The sequence below is a fragment of the Panthera tigris genome, chromosome A2 (assembly GCF_018350195.1).
Source record: "Panthera tigris isolate Pti1 chromosome A2, P.tigris_Pti1_mat1.1, whole genome shotgun sequence".
NCBI lineage: Eukaryota > Metazoa > Chordata > Mammalia > Carnivora > Felidae > Panthera > Panthera tigris.
In genome coordinates this window covers 107,490,337-107,509,513 of record NC_056661.1, presented here as the reverse complement: position 1 = coordinate 107,509,513, position 19,177 = coordinate 107,490,337, and the positions used below count along the sequence as shown (strand labels likewise).

Below are 19,177 nucleotides of genomic sequence, written 5' to 3'. Positions count from 1 at the left end.
CTGATTCATGATACATCTTTAGTTTAATAATATTATTAAAAATAGGTGTATATTATTGAATTGGTACTACATCTTAGATATACACACTTTAAATTCCCTAATTTTTCTCTTTACAACAACTCCATGTGGGTTCTGTAAATGGGGAATCTGAATTTCAGAAGACAGGCTCAGAAGACCACACAGTTAGTAAGTAGCCACGGTGGATTTCCAACTCCAGTTGGCTGGCTTAAAGCTCCTGCTACTTTTCCCGTGGTCATGCTTCCCTTCCAAATATGTAGAAGTTTTAACCAGTATGTAAAGCTGTAAACTGATACAGCTTTAATTGTAATAATAATAATTCTGTTTAATCAATGCAAAACTTTAAAATATATATACTAAGATTTTTTTCCACTCATTGGAAATTATTACAAGATAAGCAGAGGATATGCTGTGTGTGTGTGTGTTGGAAAATTACATTTTAGGATAAATTGTACGTGCCTTCTGTAGAACACAGGTGTTGACTCTCAGGTGTTAAGTACAACAAAAGTGTTGATACTTCTAGCCCCTTTCCCTCTACAGTGTAGTGGAATACTAAATGCCATTTAATATCTAATTCTCATAAGCTTTTGAAACATTTCAAAAGCTATAGGCTGTGATCTATGACATGTGAAAAAATTATTAAATCATGAGTTTTGATGGAATGCCTCAATTTGATGTAAAATATTATGGATGTATAGATAATTGCATTTAAATTCTTGGGTTTCTGTGTCAAATGTATAATTGCATGTAAGACTTTTCAAAAATTTCTCTTAGAATTTTCCTGTGTAGCAATTCTTAAGGATTTACAGAATGTTTTGTACCATATGTAAGATTGAAGGAAGGCTTCATGGGTAGATGATTAGAATCTGTAATATATGCAAATATATACGTGTATCTTTTTATAATTGTCCCTCCCATGAAATTTAGTAATAATGATATTATTCAGGTATTTCCCACAAAATGATCTGACAAAAACACAGGTTATACACCACCAAACATTAAATTGTAATAAACAGCTGCTGTGATGTTATATCCCAAATATCTACTTATAATTATTTGTGGATTTATATTTAGAATTGATCTTTAGCTTTTCTTCTTACCTTGATTGTAAGCTACTTTAGGATTGGTATGATGTTGGACTGATTAATTTGATAGCACATGACACATTAAATTATATATATATAATTATATTTATATAATTTATATAATTATAAATATAATTTATATAAATATAAATATATATTTAAATATAAATATAATTTAGATTTAGATTTATATAATTATATATATAATTTTTATATAGTATATATAATATATAATTATATATTTATAATAATTATATTACATAATTATAAATAATTATATTTATATAATTTATATAATTATAAATATAATTTATGTAAATATAAATATATATTTAAATATAAATATAATTTATGTAAATATAAATATATTTTTAAATATAAATATAATTTATATTTGTATTTATATGATTATATATATTATTTATATATATATACTATATATAGTATATAGCATATATATAGTATATATAGTATATAGTATAGTATATATAGTATATATAGTATATAGTATATATAGTATATATATATATAGCACATATATATATAGCACATATATATGTGTGTGTATATATATATATATAGCACATATATATATATGTGTGTGTATATATATATATATAGCACATATATATATAGCACATATATATATGTGTGTATATATATATATATATATATATATATATATATAGTGGTGTGCCATATATATGGCACACCACTCTCAACATAGAGTATAGGCTGTAGATACCTGCTTCAAAGGTGAATTATAGCATAAATTGTTATGTAAATCATACTTTATTATTGAGCCTCACGGTTCAACAATATTGTCAATTGCTAATACCCCTTTCTCCATAGACAGGCAGATTTCAGACTCAATTATCATTCACACTTTTCTTTGCCCAAGAAATAAACTCTAGAATCAGTCTCTCTGACATCAACCTCTTCCTTCATCTCTCAGAATAATATTTATTAACTAAATGGAGACCTCATCTTTTACTCTCTCTCTTTTTTTAAATGTTTATTTATTTTTAGAGAGAGAAAGAGAGATGGCAAGTGGGGTAGGGCAGAGGGAGAGAGAGAAAACTCCCACTCAGGCTCTGTGCCATCGGTGCAGAGCCCAATGTAGGGCTCGAGCCCGGGTACCATGAGATCATGACCTGAGCACAAATCAAGAGTTGGTGGCTTAACTGAGCCACCCAGGTGCCCCTCATCTTTTCCTCTGTTATTCATAATGTTTTAGACTCTTGCCACCATTCAGGCTTCACTGGTCTCTGCCACCAACCACCTTTGCTTACATATTCTTTATAGCATAGGCCAACAGTTTCTTTTTTTTTTAATTTTAATTTTTTTAATGTTTATTTTTTGAGAGAGACAGAGACAGAGACAGAGTGTGAGTGGGGGAGGGGCAGCGAGAGAGAGGGAGACACAGAATCAGAGGCAGACTCCAGCCTTTGAGCTGTCAGCACAAAGCCCGACGCGGGGCTCAAACCCACAAGCTGTGGTGAGATCATGACCTGAGCTGAAGTTAGACGCTTAACTGACTGAGCCACCCAGGCGCCCCTAGGCTGACTGTTTCTAAACATTTTCTCCTCAAAAATCCTTTTCAATTATCATTTTATCCCCATACTCAGATATCACGCTTTAGACTTTTTTCAAGTAAATTTAATTGCAGTTTTTCCCAACTCAAAATATATATGTGGTAAGTGGTGTAACAATGATGAAAAGAAAAAGGATAATATGACTTGTACATTTTGAGATCCATCAGCACGTGTTTGTCATTTTCATACTATGCCCAAATATACTCACATTAGATTGATTCTTTATTATTTGGGCAAACTATCAAATCACAAGCCGTTGATTTAATAACAGAGCTCTGATTGTTTATTTGTTTATTTATTTGTTTGTTTAATAGAAAGCACATATTCCTTAGTCACTGTGAACAGAATTCTATTTGTGGAGGATATTTAAAGAGTGTTCCATAAATGTAAGTTCTAAAGTCTTACACTTCTTCCTGTTGGGAAAATCCCTTTACAAAAATAATCACAAATTGACTTCAGTGCACATGAGTCACCCAAGACTGTTTTCCTTATTTCTGGTACAGCTGCACTAGAGAAATAGATCACAAAGCTTTTAACTCTAACAACAGCATTCAAAAGGAAACTAACTGCTGCTTAGTGTATGGGCCAGAATCCCTAGTTGGTTGGGATTTTATGATTGTTTTTATTTTATTACTTTTATATATTATTTATCTATTAAAGAGACAGAGAGAGAGAGAGAGAGAACACACATGAGTAGGGGTGGGGGAGAGAGAGAGAAAGAGAGAGAGAGAGAGAGAGAGAGAGAGAGAGAGAGAGAATGAATATCTTAAGCAGGCTCCATGCCCAGCATGGAGTCCCATATGGGGCTCGATCTCGCTACCGTGATATCATGACTTGAGCCACAATCAAGAGTCAAATGCTTAACTGACTCAGCCACCCCGGAGCCCTTTATTTATTATCTTTGTTTCCTTTTTACTGTGAAATTAAAGCAAAATCAATTTGTAAATTATTTGCATTTAATCTTCTAATATGATTATTTCTGAGGTTAAATAATAACTAAGTGATTTACTTCTCAAACCCTCTATATGAAGAAAATTATTAGGAGAAAACATTTCCAAATAAATAAATATGTGCACAGTGTTTAAGAGAGTGGGTTTATTTGTTTATTAAATCCCCCTGAGCAGAAATTTAGACATTGATCCCTCTGAGCCTTATAAACTGTTACTTCACCAGTTTCATTGGAAAATCATAATTAAACCTTGCTTATTTCATTTGTAGACAATCAAAAGTGACACAGATATGTTAAGGTCTTCATTAATTTTCAATGTAAAATAGAAGTTTGCTGGTTACTATGTAAATTCTAAACTTAGTAGGTTTTAGGTTGAGTTCTGTTTTCAGAACAAAATTTTCCTACAGTTAAAAAAAAACCGAACTTTCTAAATCCTGATTCTATCAACCTATCACTGTCAATTACTGAAGTCTTGGAGTACAATGTTAGGGTCCTTCCTTGAGAATGGCTAGAACTTGCAACTGAGTATTGAGTGCCTGCAATGTGTGGGCACTGTGCTAACTGATTTACTTAATTTAATCCCCTGCACTTTAATTATTTGTTAAAGATGAGAGAAAAGGAAGTTTAGTACTGAATAAACAGATTAGTGGCAAAGACTATGCTATGCTCTTAACATCTGTTCATTTGGCATCTTGGGTAATAAAGACTCTGTGTAGATTTAGCTTTCATAGCCTAATTTAGTATCACAATTAAAGGGTGGTATTTCTCAAATCTTTGTTTTTTGAAAAGGCCATGCAGTATACAAAGGGTATTTAGGGAGTTCTGAAAATGTACTTATGTCTATTTTTACAGTTGACACGTGAGGCCTAGAAACATTGTGTGACACTATGAGACCTTCAATGACCCTTTAGTCACCCTGAGTCTCATTTTTCTCACCTATAAATAGAGCAGGTTTACAAATAGATGATTTGTAAGAATCTATTCAAATTCTAAAATTCATGCATATTAAATCAAGATGTATTAATTAAATCCAAATTTATTAATTAACTAAACATATTTAATAGAATAATTAAATTAGTATTAACTATGCTTTGATGTATTATAAAAACATAATACTCTTCTGAAATCTGCTGACACATTTCTAGAAGTATAGCTTAGGAAAATGGCAAAAAAGATTTATTTATTTATTTTTTTAAGACTTTTGAGAGAGAGAGAAGAAACATGAGCAGGGTAGGGGTGAAAGAGAGGGAGAGAGAGAATCCCAAGCTGATCCCAAAGAGCCTGACACAGGGCTTAATCTCATTGGATGCAGAGCTTGATCTCAGGACCCTGAGATCATGACCTGAACTGAAATCAAAAGTTGAACACGTAAGCAACCAAGCCACCTATGTGCCCCTGTTTATCTGGATTTTTAGTTGAACTGAAGTCCTATATAGTATTGAACAATGCTAAAATGGGCTTGAGGGTTGCTATAGACATATCCTGAGTACAAACCTGAATGCTGCTAAACATCCCACAGTGCCCAGGCTAGCTATCACCACCCATTCATCTTGAATATGTGCATATTTCACTGGACATAAATGTAATAAGAATTATCCAGTCCAACATATCAATCAATAGTGCTGGGGGTTGTAACTATAATCTGTGTGAAGTCTGTTCCTTCACTTGCGTAATATTCAGTCACTTTGGTTTTAAATTTTACAATAGTGACACTGATTTGGTACTTTTCTACCTGAACATGTTTAGAGATATCATTATAGATACAAAATGAAAGTGATATTTCTCATGTTTATCTACTATTAATTGAGGTAGTAAGTGCTTTGAGAAGTTACTATAAGTAGTATTGCTGTGATGCTTTCTCTTTTTTTAAGCTAAAGGTGATTTAAATTCTAATAACAGAACAAAACCCTTTAGGGTTATGACTGGAATCATAATCCACAACCAAAGTGTGAAAATCAAAGATCCAGCAGAGATTCAGAATTAGGTGCTTAGTACTGGGAATATGAGGATTAATAAAGCACACTTCTTAATCTTAGATTAGCTGGAGTCTAGAGTTCAGAGAAGCAAAGGAGATTTAAAGATAAAAACAAGCTCAATCACTTATAAGACTTACTTCTCTAAAAATGTATTAGAGTCAGTGTGGTGACTGGACAAAAAAGGCTCAGAATCATAGCAAAAAACAAGCCCTCATACTCTTAGAAGATGGAGGCTTGTCTTCCACAATAAAAACAAAACAAAATAAAACACACACACAAATAAACCTTTTTTGGAAGCTCTCCTGCTACATGTCCCAAGGAACTTACCAAGCTGCTAGCAGAATTGGTACTGAATTGTTGGTACCTCACTGCAAAAGCTATATGGTGTTTTCTGAAGTCATGAGAGATCTCAGGACTTTTTGCCCTGTTGACAGTTGTCAATTAGATGTGTCACAATTCCTCTGGCACTGCCAAGTTACTTCTTGCCTCTAATTTCTGAGAAGAGTTTCTCCCTTTGTATTCTTCAACACCATGTAACTCCATGCCATTTCCTGACATTTTTACTGAATGGAAGGTAAATGGAGGGGGGCGTATATGGAGGTATACATCCTCTTCATGACCTTGTCTAGTGTGTCTGCATGTATTACGATGTAAATGTGAATGCCAATATTATCTTTATATACTTGTTTCTAATTTAAGTTTATTTATTTAAGAGAGAGCATGAGCAGGGTAGTGGAAGAGAGAGAGAGAGAGAGAGAGAGAGAGAGAGAGAGAGAATTCCAAGCAGTCTTTGCACTGCCAACACAGAGTCCAATGTGGGGCTCAAACTAATGAACCACGAGATCATGACCCAAGCTGAAATCAAGTGTCGGATGCTTAACTGACTAAGCCACCCAGGCACCCCAGATTGTCTTTATATTTGCCTTCAATTACTGAATAAATGAGAACAGTAGTATGCATCATAGATTTATATTCTAGTTGAGGAGATAAAGGATCCGTGTAGTGACAGCATGTGGTAATAAGCCTTGGAGGAAAAGAATAAAGATCGTTTGATGAGACCTCAGAGGAAGGGTGCATTCTTTAAATTAATATAATCAGGAAAATATAATGGAATGCTGTATGTCAGCAGCTTTTCACTAGGGATTCCACTGGAGGTGCGAATGGTGATTGTTGTGAACTCCTTTGCTAGCAGGCACAATTCAAACATGTACGTGTGCCTTGTTTTGTTGGACAGATGGCCATGATATTTTGGTAGTTTATGTTTTCTCTCTGGGATACCACAAGAAGCATAAAGTCAATTCTGGGCATCTGTAACCAGTTTCTAATACTAGAAGCATCTAGCAAGATTGAAGAAGTTTACAGTTACCCGGAAGACATATGCTGGCGTTGTCTTTGTATTAAATACTTTGAACTTGGTAGTGAGAGCTAAGACTTTGCTAAATTTGACTGAAGGAAATTGCATTGTATTCCTATTTTGTGTGTCTTTGGCTTCTTTTTAAATTTCAATCAAAATTACTATTTTATTAAATATATGTGGAATTGTACAATATTAATTATGTTAATTTCATAAAAACTTGTTAGTTCTTTGTGTATTTTATTTTGTATTTATGTCACAGAGGAAGAACCATAAGGCTGACATCTTCTTACTATAAGAAAAAACTACATAGTAAATAAAAAATAAGAAGGGCAAGGTAATGAAATTAAAATCAATTGTTAACATGTCACTGTTTAAAAACAAAGGAACTCTGCTAAGAAGAGGCTGTAAGGTAAAAACGGATTCATATATTGATGGGCACAAAAAGTAAGAAATTGAAATGAGTTATTAAATAGATAACTTTTAGGGCACCTGTGTGGCTTAGTCAGTTAAACGTCCAACTTCGACTTAGGTCATGATCTCATGGTTCATGGGTTTAAGCCCCGTGTTGGTCTCTGTGCTGACAGCTCGGAGGCTGGAGCCTGCTTCACATTCTGTGTCTCCCTCTCTCGCTGCCCCTCTCCCCCTCGTGCTCTGTCTCTCTTTCTCAAAAATAAATAAACATTAGAAGTTTTTACATAGGTAACTTTTAGTTTTTTAATGATTTTTTTTATTCAAATACTATCAACACACAACACATACAAATACATAAGTGTTTCAGGTGTACAATATAATGATTCAACAATTCCATACCTTCCTCAGTGTTCATCAAGATAAGTGTACCCTTAATCCCCTTTACCCACTTTCCCCTTCCCCCCACCCAACTCCCCTCTGGTAACCTCCAATTTGTTCTCTATATTTAACAGTCTGGTTTTTGTTTGTTTGTTTGACTGTTTTTCTTTGTAATTTGTTTTGTTTTTATATTCCATATATGAGTGAAATCATATGGTATTTTTCTTTCTCTGATTTATTTCACTTAGTCTTATACCCTCTAGGTCCATCCACATTGTTGCAAAACAGTATGGACGTTCTTCAAAAAATTAAAAACAAAATGACCATATGATCCAATAATTTCACTACTGGGTACTTACCCAAAGAAAATAAGAACACCAGTTCAAAAAGATCTATACACCCCTATGTTTATTGCAGTACTATTTACAATAGGCAATATATGGAAGCAACCCAAATGTCCATCCATAGATGAATAAAGGTATGGGATAATTATATATATCCCATAAAGGTATGGGATATATATAAACTAGATAATAAAATTATATATATCCCATAAAGATATGGTATATATATAAAATAGAATATTACTCAGCCATAAAAAAGAATGAAAACTAGGGAACTCTTTTAAATTGGCTAAAATTCCTGTAACTGCCATTATCTCAAAATTATAAAGGAGAGAGGAAGCAAAGAGAAGGACTTTGTTACATTTGTAAGTTTATTCTAGGAATGGAACACAATGCCAAGGAAGATCATTACCTACTTTGCGGAACCATCTACATATATGTTGTGGATGACTTTAGTAACCTGAATATTTTCTTCATGAAAATTATGAGATCTATGTTTTCAAATTATTCATGTCCATACTTGCACTAAATTATTAAATTGGGACCAATTTAGGAACAACCCTGTGCTATTATTAGGTCTCTATGTCTCTATCTCTCTCATTTTAAAATGTGACCTAAAAATATATATATTTTATAAAGTATCTTATATCTTTCTTTTCTCCTTTCTGTCATTACATAATATAGCATGATTGTGTAATAAGTTACTATTGTAATATTTGCTGATATAAGCAGCTATTGATAAATACTGACACAATCATGTATGCTAATTTTTATTAATCTCATTTTAAGAATTAGTTGTATAAAAATAAGCTGAAGTGTAATGGGAGACAGTCAAATCTGTAAACTAAGATTTACTATTACATAATAGTAACTATTCTATTACATAAAATTTTTAGCTATACACAGTGAATCTTTCAATATAGCCCACCAAGTAAGAATCTAAATGCCTTTAACAGAAATAAGCAAGGTATGCTCTAAATTATTTATTCAAAACATATAGTTGGATATACAGATATAATAAAAAATGAATATATCTTCAATTTCACTAAACTGGGATTTATCTGACTTTCTTCATCCCTGAGAGCATATTAGACAATCCCATCAATAATCAAAGAGGCAGTGAGCAGGAAGGCTGGATGATGAAAAAGTACATCAACCAGTTGACAATCACTGGTCCAACCCATAGAATTATTTTTGCATGTTGAATACAACTATTACATTGCTATTGCTGTTACTAAACTAAAAAATGGAAATTCCTTTTTTTTAAGCTTTGAAATTTGGGTTTGCTTTATAAGTAAAAAGAAGATATTATTATAGCTGTATGTTTTTCACATCAAAGGCGCGAGAAATAGTGGATGTTTTCAGTGCATATTTCTATTGTGGATTTAGTATAATGGTTTTCAATCCTGTTTTTCCTGTAACATCTCAGTGTATAACAGACACATTCATTAGTAATAGTAACTCACTAAGGCTATGGTTCTCAAATCTGGAGAGTGGATCGTAGATAGGCAAGTGGATTTAAGAACCCCTGAGGAAGGTTGTTTACTCTGGAAAAAGAAATATGGAAAGGTTGAAATTCTTACCCATTTAGAAGCTGGAGTGGCAAGTTGGATAATTTACCATAAGGAAGTCTATTTCCCATTTAAATGTGAAAATTACTAGCATCAATAGGATTATTCTATAAATTTCCCCATCTCCATCCACAATCCTTATGCCCATGTAAAGATAATTATAGCTTCCTGTGCCAACTATTTGTGCAGCTTTGTTAATAATAAATGAATATCTGTCATTTTGAATAGAAGACAAAACATTGATACAAGAAGTTGCAAAGGACTAAAATAGGCTGTGGCTTAGAATTCATTCTTCCTTCAGAATATGAAACAAATATTCATTGTAGTCTAAGCTATAGAGACATTCCTTTACATTTTGATATTTTACAGACATAGGTAAATTATGTCCTTCATTTAAACAAGTTAATAAGCTTACCCAGGGTAGCCAAAAAAATATACTCAATCATACTTTAATATTTCTCTTTTGCTAAAAAGCATTCTGTGCCACTACTGAACAGACCAAGCCCTTACATTACTTGTCTTCAATAAAACATTATTATCTTTTGGCATCCCCTTGTACTAGGGGAAATAAAAAGTCACATGTGGAGAAGTTCTAAATGCTAGACAGAAATGATCCTTGGAGGGCAATTTTTATCCTCCACGGAAGTATTGCAGACTTCTTCCATTAGCATAGTCCCAGGGAGCAAAAGGTTAGGGAACTGGGACCGCCAGCTCTACCTGAACACATAAGTCAACATTTCCTCCAAGCAGCGAGGGAGTGTGAGAGTGCACCCACATGTGCATTAAAGTATCTGAGACGAGAAACAACAATTGTAATATTTTACATTGGAATATACTGTACAGATGGTGACATTTTGTTTGTGGTTGTAGGGAAGAAAGTAAGGCAGTTTCCAGATCCCACCCCCCCACCCCCAACACCTATCATTTGGCATTGGATATAGGAGGTTGAAGAAAAAGGAGAGATTTTTGCCTCAGTTGAAACAGCTGGGAAACAGATGGAAGCTGGTGTGCAATTTGCCAAAAGCCTGGTCCAAGTCTCCCACCCATTTTCCACCAAAGAAAAGCCAGTCAGGTGACAGTAGTAGAAGCCTTAGGGTCAGCAAATGATGGGCTTCAGGAAATGCAAGAAAAAAAAAATTAATCAAAGATATAGTAAATACAAGTCCAGAATTATAGTCCCAAGGAGCATGTTTTCAATAGCACCGAAAAAGTGGGAGCAAACCTGGTGAAAACCACAACAGAATCACAGATACACAGATGAAAGTGTCCACCGAATTAATTGATGTTGGTGTTGCCTCAATTACATCGGCATTCTCTCTCTTAGGTGATGAATTAAGGAAGCACACACCCACTCTTTATCATGTTAGTTACAGTATAATTATTCCATGTGTGATTATGGTAAATTTAAGTATGCACAGTTCACATTGTTTTAGTCACTGGATTTTACTGTGAGCTACTTTGGTTTGGAATTCAAGCATTCAATAAATTGCTTTTGGATTTAAATGTTGAATTATAGCCAGACTTTTGTTTAAATTCAGTCACTGGATGTATAAACCTCCTGTTGTATATTTCTAGTTAGAATGGGCATGTATATAGATCTACTCAAGTGACCATTCGTAACAAGCATTGGCCCAAATTTTGTGTGCTTTTTATTTGTGTGTGTGTGTGTGTGTGTGTGTGTGTGTGTGTGTGTGTGTGTTGGTTTTTAAGCACTTTTGAATACTACAAAAGTTAAAGTATTTCAAAAATAAATATAAATTAATAGGCTTTCCTCATTGTGCATTTGTTCATTCATGCTTATGTAAGGGACGGTGTTAACCGTGAATCATTCAAATTGAAAGGCTCATGAGAAAAAATGTTCTGACTTTGCTGTCAGTTTCCAGAGTTGCTTTACTGAAAGGATCAGAGTATTGTCCCCATATAAAGAATAATCAGCTTCAGATTTTAGACTGAGTATGGTTCCAAATTGGCAATAAAACTTGATTCACGTGAGAACATAGATCCTGTGCGAGGGACTTCTGAATATTCTAGGCTGTGACTGGGTTTCCAGTCTGTCAGGACAGCCAATGGAAAAATTAAATTAAAATAATTCAGTCATCTAGAAGATTTACTCACAAAGAATAGCTAAATGCTCCAAAGATGAAGAGATTGGTAAATCTATAGCAAAAAAAAAAAAAAAAAAGAAAGAAAAAAGGGGGGCGGTGATGATGGACTTCAGGTTCCACTTTGATTCAGGTAAGTTGGCACTGTGTGCACACGGCCTACCTGAGAGCTGACACATCATCTATTACATAAGTTATATGTGATCCTAGTCGCTTACTCTAAAGTACAGCATGTATGTGACATGTCACAAACCATTTTTGCCTTGGATAAAGCCCTACCTTCTCTGCCAAGGTAAGGAACCAGTCAACACAGGAGTAAGTGTCCACACAGGGGTAAGCCCAGAAATGTGGTCACTGAAATCCGAGGAATTTCTGACTGCACCACTGCATCGGTGAATCATACTCTGTGATCCCTCAGAAGCAAAGTAATGGCCAGTGTCCCAATATTTTGATGCAGGCTTTCTGTAGCTGCTGCTACTATTGGATCTATACAGCTTTACATCTGGCCAAACAAGATTCTAGAAAGAATCAGAACTAAACTGTTCACACTATGCAGGGAATTCTTGACTTCAGTTGGACTTTCCAGACAGACAGAAAAGAACACTGACATATGTATATTATATTAAATTAGTATTAAATACTAATAATATATATATAGTACTTAACATATTTAACTACATACATATAAATGCACATAGTACTTAGCATATTTAAGCATCATTGAATGAAGAAACAAATGTTTCTTGCCCTTGAATGTTGACCAAAAAGATCTTTCCTAAAGTATACCATATTACATTTGTCAATTTAAAAAATAAAATGTCACTCTTTGTAATTTTCCTATATTCTCTCATTTGGGCTCAAGAAGAGTTTGTTGTACTTCCATCTGATAAAGACATCACAATTTGTGTGTACATGCTCAAAAATAGAGAACTGAAGTGATTTTTAAGGGAGCACAAACACACCACTTTACCTTGTTTATGTTGCTATTTCCTGAAGATAGATTCAACATGAATCACTAGAGCTGGTTCAATTACCTGTTATTTGTTTAAACACGTGGAATTTTTTTTGCATTATAGGCACACATTGTGTTCTTCGGTATATTAAGAATGTCTTCTAACATACATCTCAGGGATATGATGAGGATAAGTGAAATACTATATGTTAATTATGTCTTAAACTCCTAGGAAGAAACATGGAATAATACACCCTAAATTATTATTATTTCTACATGGCATTATAAGATTTGGTGTTTGGATAGCTTTTGTTAGGTGTTGTGCATCTTATGTTTATCTCATATATGATGAAAAAACATTAACAAACTTTGCATATTTTGAGTTATATGAACACAATTTTATTTATAGACTCCACATTGGAATATTTATTGTACAAAATTAAAGAATAGCAATGCTATTGTCCTTGAAGAGGCTGAACTTAAATGGAAATTAAAAGATCAGTAGAACACATTCATATGTATGCTTTGAGCTTGAACTGACTTTTATGGTCCAGTTGCTAAACATTTAAATTGCTTAAATGTTCATAAACTAAGTCAACACTTTTTTTAGGAATTATAAAATTTAATCGTACTTAGATCCCAACTGTATATATGTTAAACAACTTATTAGACATAAATTTATATCTAAAATTATTTCCTAGAAATGGTTTATTTTATATATTGATCTTTTCATTATAATAGCATATTAAGAGCAATTAAATTTTTTGTTCATATTTTGGAATTTAGGCTGTGAGTCACATGAGCGTAGATTGAAAAATAAGAAGTGTGTCTTATCCTGTTGTGAGATCAGTCTTAACTATCTTTGCTCTATTTTTCCCATGTCTAACACTACCTGAAAAAAGGAGTTACTCAATAAATGCTTCTGGTATGAATGTTGTGATTGAATGCATTTGAATGAACGAAGCAAATCTACTTCTTTCTTACTTTTTTTCTTTTTTTCAGATTCCCAGGAAGGAAATTATAAGTCAGAAGTCAATAGCAAACCCAGGAAGGAACGGACAGCTTTTACCAAAGAGCAAATCAGAGAACTTGAAGCAGAGTTTGCCCATCATAATTACCTGACCAGACTGAGGCGATATGAGATAGCAGTGAATTTGGATCTCACTGAAAGACAGGTAAAGTTGGATATTGTTGTGATTATGGTATTTTTAATTGCATTGAATCAATAATCTTCTCTTGCCATTTTTGAAATATCTAGATTTGTGGTTCTTAAATACCATATGGAAGACAGGTGTTCTATTCCATGATATTTGGGCCCAGCAAAATGACAAAATTCAGGATAAAATAGCAGTGTTTTAAGGAAAACTATATCTATTCAGTTTAAGGAATTATTCCTTATTCTGTAATTGTTTTTAAAATACTATTTCTTGTATATAATGATGACATATAGTGAGCAATTTTGTTTGCTTAAATTTTAAAATCTCCTTATTTGGTATAGTAGAAAGCTGGCAACCCCATGTAACCCCAAGTTAGTTTCCTCTATTGCTCAGGACAGGGTTTGCTATGTTTGTTACCATAACACATTAACCCCCAAACCTCAGTGACATAACAAAAATGTTCACTATTTGCTCGCTGTCCATACTTACAAGTCCAACATTACAAACTATCACTCACAGACCCAGTCTGACTCTCTGGCATCTCGACATGTGGTGTCCTTACTAACCACAGGAGGTAAGAAAGAGTTGGAAGTTCATGCATTGACCTTTAAATGTTTTCACCTGGAAATGACCCATGTCACTTCCATTTATACTCTAAGGCCCGGAAATCATCAGTAGTTCCACTTAAGTTCAAGGGGGCTGGGAAATGATGGGGGCAAGGGCATGCAGATTATTGGTAAATATTTCCCAACTATTTTTGAAATTATATTGGCTTCAAAAATCCAGAAATTCTGACATCAACTCAGAAAACGCTGAAATTATTAATGATCTGTTGACCTCAGTTGATAAAACCTAAAAAATACTGTTTAATTAGTTAAATTTAGGTTTTCTCTTGAATTTTATTTGCTCCAGTAGTGCTTCCAGTGCATTCTTTTTATGGATTCTGATTTGCCCTGGGAGAATCTAGCCTACTGATGGTCAACAGTTGCTAATCTTTAGAAAAACATTCCTGAAAGGCAAATCCAAACAACTTTATGGACAGTGCAGTTATGATTGGCACTCCCAGGACTAGAGTCTCATTTCCTCTTTCACTGTGTGCACCTCCTCTAGGGATCCCATTGGAACCAAAGAAATACCAACAGGGTGTGGACAAATGAATACTATCTTAGGAGAGCAAGTTATTTTATCCAATTTCTTAAATCATCTGCTTTCTTTCTGCTAATTTCTGTGCTTCATCTTTTGGTGGGGTATTTCTAGGTAATAGAAATATAGAGAGAAACACTTTTATGTGGTTTTATTTATTGGCAGTTTATATTTTATTAAATATTATGACTAGTGCCTACGTTGTGAAGCACAAAATTCTCCTTCTCTTGAACTTTGCATACAAAGTTTCCCCCATAAGTGTACAACATTTGGCATGCAGGAGAGGAGAATCCAAAATCTGCATTATCAGACATCTTTTTTTTTTCCCCATTTTTTTTTTAAACTGGGAACAGATAAAGGAGGGGAGGAATTACAGGTTAATGTATTTATACAGAGAGTGAATTCAATAAAAAGAAACCATGTTTTATATGATACATAGAGGAAACGAACGAGGATTTGCTTCCAAGCTACAGAAATAATGGGATTCAGTACTACTCTCTTAGTCAAGAGAAAAGTCAAGGTTCTCTTCTTGGTATTCCAGAGATAGCTGTGGTTATCTATGGTTATTTGATTATAAAGCAGAGGTTTCACCTTTGGTTTAGAATAATTTCATTTTAGAAGCAGTTCTATAAATTTGGCCTGAGAATTTTGAAGGTATTTTGGATATTTTGTTTTCTTCATGAGTTGCCATTCCTGATAAAGAGTGATGTGCAATTATATGCAAAATTATATACACACTTTTTAAAAAATATTTTTTAATCTTTATGTTTGAGAGAGAGACAGAGTGCAAGCAGGGGAGGGGCAGAGAGAGAGACACACACAATCCAAAGCAGGCTCCAGGTTCCAAGCTGTCAGCACAGAGCCCAGTGTGGGGCTCAAACTCATGAACTGCGAGATCATGACCTGAGCTGAAGTCGGATGCTTAACGAACTTAGCCACCTAGGTGTCCCCCCTCCCCCCCACACACAATTTTAATCTTTGCCTTTTTTTTTAAAGTTCCCTATCAATTTTGTATCAGTTAGCTTTTTGTATGTAATAATGCACTTAAAAATCTTAGTGGCTTCAACCAATAACCAGTATTTAATTTGCTCACAATTTTGTGGGTCATGGATTTTGACTGGGCTCAAATGGGTTGTTATACTGCTGGGCTTACCTAGATCCATCATAGAGCTGTAGTCACCTGGTGGGTTTGAAGAGCTGGTTGGTCTAGACAGCCTCAGCTGGGACAGCTTGTCTCTGTTGTGTGTGGTTCCATCTTCTTCTAATAGGCTCCCTGGGACTTTTCAAATGGTGGTGGAAGCATTCCCAGGAGTAAAAGAAAAACAACAATGTACAAGCTCGGTGTCAGTGTAGAAGGAGACAATATAAGGGAATGGATACATGGAAGGAAGGCAACATTTGTTGGAGGCCATTACTAAAACAAGCTAACTATACCTTTATGGGGTAAAAATAGCAAAAAAATAAGTTGAGATATAATTGGGTTTGCGAAGAACTTAAATTTGGTTTTGTACAGAATTTTATCCTATAAAAATCTTTATTCACAATTTTGCAAGTTAATATGAAAGGGAGATGTATCCGTGTGGAATCCAAATTCCCAAAGTTAAGTCTTTAGGTGTGCCTGTATGACTCAGTTGGTTGTGTCTGACTTGTAATTTCAACTCAAGTCATGATCCTAGGGTTGTGGGATCAAGCCCTGCCTCGGACTCTACACTGAGCTTGGAGCCTGCTTAAGATTCTCTCTCTCATTCCCTCTGTTCCCCTTCCTGGCTTGCACACTTTCTTACTCAAAACAATAACAAAAATTTAAGTCTTTACTGGGCCACTATTTGTTAGTAAGAAAAAATTGAATTATTATGATAAAAATTTGAACAAATTTCTCTAATTGGAATTGTTTATTCTTAGGCAAGTAACAATCTCCCTAAGGCACAAAATGGAAATTAATACTACCTTCTCGGGGCACCTGGGTGGCTCAGTTGATTAAGCTGAGGTTGATCTCAGCTCAAGTCTTGATCTCAGGGTTCTGAGTTCAACCCCTATATTGGGCTCCACGCTGAGTGTGAAGCCTGCTTAAGGAAAAAGAAAACAAAAACAAAAACTACCTTCTCTTGCTTCTACTCAGGTTTGTATGTCATAATAAATATGAAAGTATTTCTAGCATAAAGTATAAAACACAAGTGTCAACCAGAGGGGCGAAAAATCTTTGCCATTCAAGACATAGTGAATTGCTTGGTAATACAAATATTTGTTGAGCTAGATGCTAGAAATTACATCTTGCTAAAATAAGCTAGACAAGTCTCTGCTAGAAGTCATGGAAGGGCAAAAATCAAACAAGTATTAACAATTGTGATGAGTGTTGAATGTCACAAAAGAGGAATGACAGAGTTGTATGGGAGAATGTTCCTGGTTGTGCCAGCTGTTCATTTTATTCCTAGACTTCTATGCACGTGCAGTATCTTAAATTGAGAATCTGAAGGCTTTATTTATGTTTTGTGGGATGAATTTTACTATGCTAAGTTTATCAGAAAAATATTGTATGCTGTCAGGCATCAATTTTGATATTCTTAAAGGTCTGAAAACATATTCCTTCAATATGCCAGCACTCTTGTCCCAGTGAGATATTTTCAGTTTATTTTCTCAAGGTTGGGCTTTTAAAGTTATAAACATAGAGTTATAAACTGAACCCATTTCATTCGTCTTCTTTTAATTGTCTTACAGTAATTGTAGCAATTTTGATTTTGTATTAATGCTATACATGTTTATCTATGTAATCTATATCCTAACACTATATAGGAGTGTTAAATAACACTCCTTTTATAGGATTTCCAGATGTAAAATTATTCTAATTATAGACATGCACTTTTTTCATTTCCATTCTGCAAGATTTATCTTTTCATACTTTAAAATAACCTGAGACTTATATCTAACTCCATATTGTGCAGTGTTTTCCTTAACTTTAATAGAACCTTTAGTCTCTTAAAATATTTTTCTTGACTTTAAAAAAGCTTTTCAAGACTTAAATGCAAAGGTAGAACTCATAAGTATATAATGTAAAGGGAAAAATAAATATTAAATAAGCTGCAACAATTTAGGGCAGAATTGTTTTAAGGAAATAACTTTCTCCTAAATGGAAACTTACTTTATAATCAGAAGTAATCTTCAGATGTACTTTCATCTAAGAATTTTATATAATTGCCTATGAAATATACATATGTATAGCTGTTAAGTTATTTGTATATACTCCTACTTTGCTTAGTGATATAAATCGCTAATCAATATATTTGCTACATTTTATTACAGGTCACATACATGTAATTATAAAGATTTACTCTGATGCTTAGGTTTCCCTTAAGGAAAAAAGTAAGATATGTTAAATCCTGAAATATCACTCAGGACTTGAATTTTCAAGCCCCTATATGAAGAATAGTTCTGAAATCTCACAAAGAAGTCAGATTCTTATGTTTGTGTCTTCCATAATGCAGTGCCTCTGTAGATCAGGGGAGCCTCTAATCCCCTTTGAACTCCATCTGGCCAAAGAAGAAGAAAAAAAAGGCTCGTTCTGCAAAGTGATTCCACATTAGCATATAGGCATTAAATAAAATTATTTTATGCCAAATAAAAATGGAGATACTAGAACAAAATTGAACTTCAAATATTTTTAATTATATAATTGTTTTGTATAAGTTATCAGTCCAGTATCTCCCAGCTTCTAACTTACAGTCTCTAATTTACAACATATTCTTATATACCCTTCTGAATCAACAGCTAATAATCCTCAATTGGCAGAGCCACTTGGAATATTTTGAAGAGCCAGTTAGTCTAAAGACCCTCCTGTCCCAAGGTATTTTTACATTTGACATGCTTATTCTGGCCTTTTCATCCATCCAGGCACACTTGGAGAAAGCTCCTGCCAATTTTTTAATATCTCACAGTGGGAAGAGGAGGGAAGGCAGCTGCATGAAACTATAACAGGAGTGACAAATGGACATTTTTATACAGCTAAGGCTGCCAAATATAGAAAAAATGGAAGATCCATTTATTTCACAAAGCTAATCAAAGGTGCAATGTTGCAGAATTGTAAACTAGCAAAGATTACTGGAATAAACAGACCGAATTCATGATACCTCTGCCAAGATAAATGG

The 19,177-nt window shown here is 34.0% G+C and overlaps 1 protein-coding gene across 1 annotated transcript in view; it reads left to right on the top strand.

The window, feature by feature from the left end:
• The window catches only part of MEOX2 (mesenchyme homeobox 2), a 65,618-nt gene that overhangs the window by 34,424 nt on the left and 12,017 nt on the right, over nt 1–19,177 (top strand). The window contains exon 2 of the mRNA XM_007089090.3: nt 13,741–13,913. Coding sequence (XP_007089152.1) covers nt 13,741–13,913 — 173 coding nt within the window. The remainder of the gene's footprint in view (nt 1–13,740; nt 13,914–19,177) is intronic.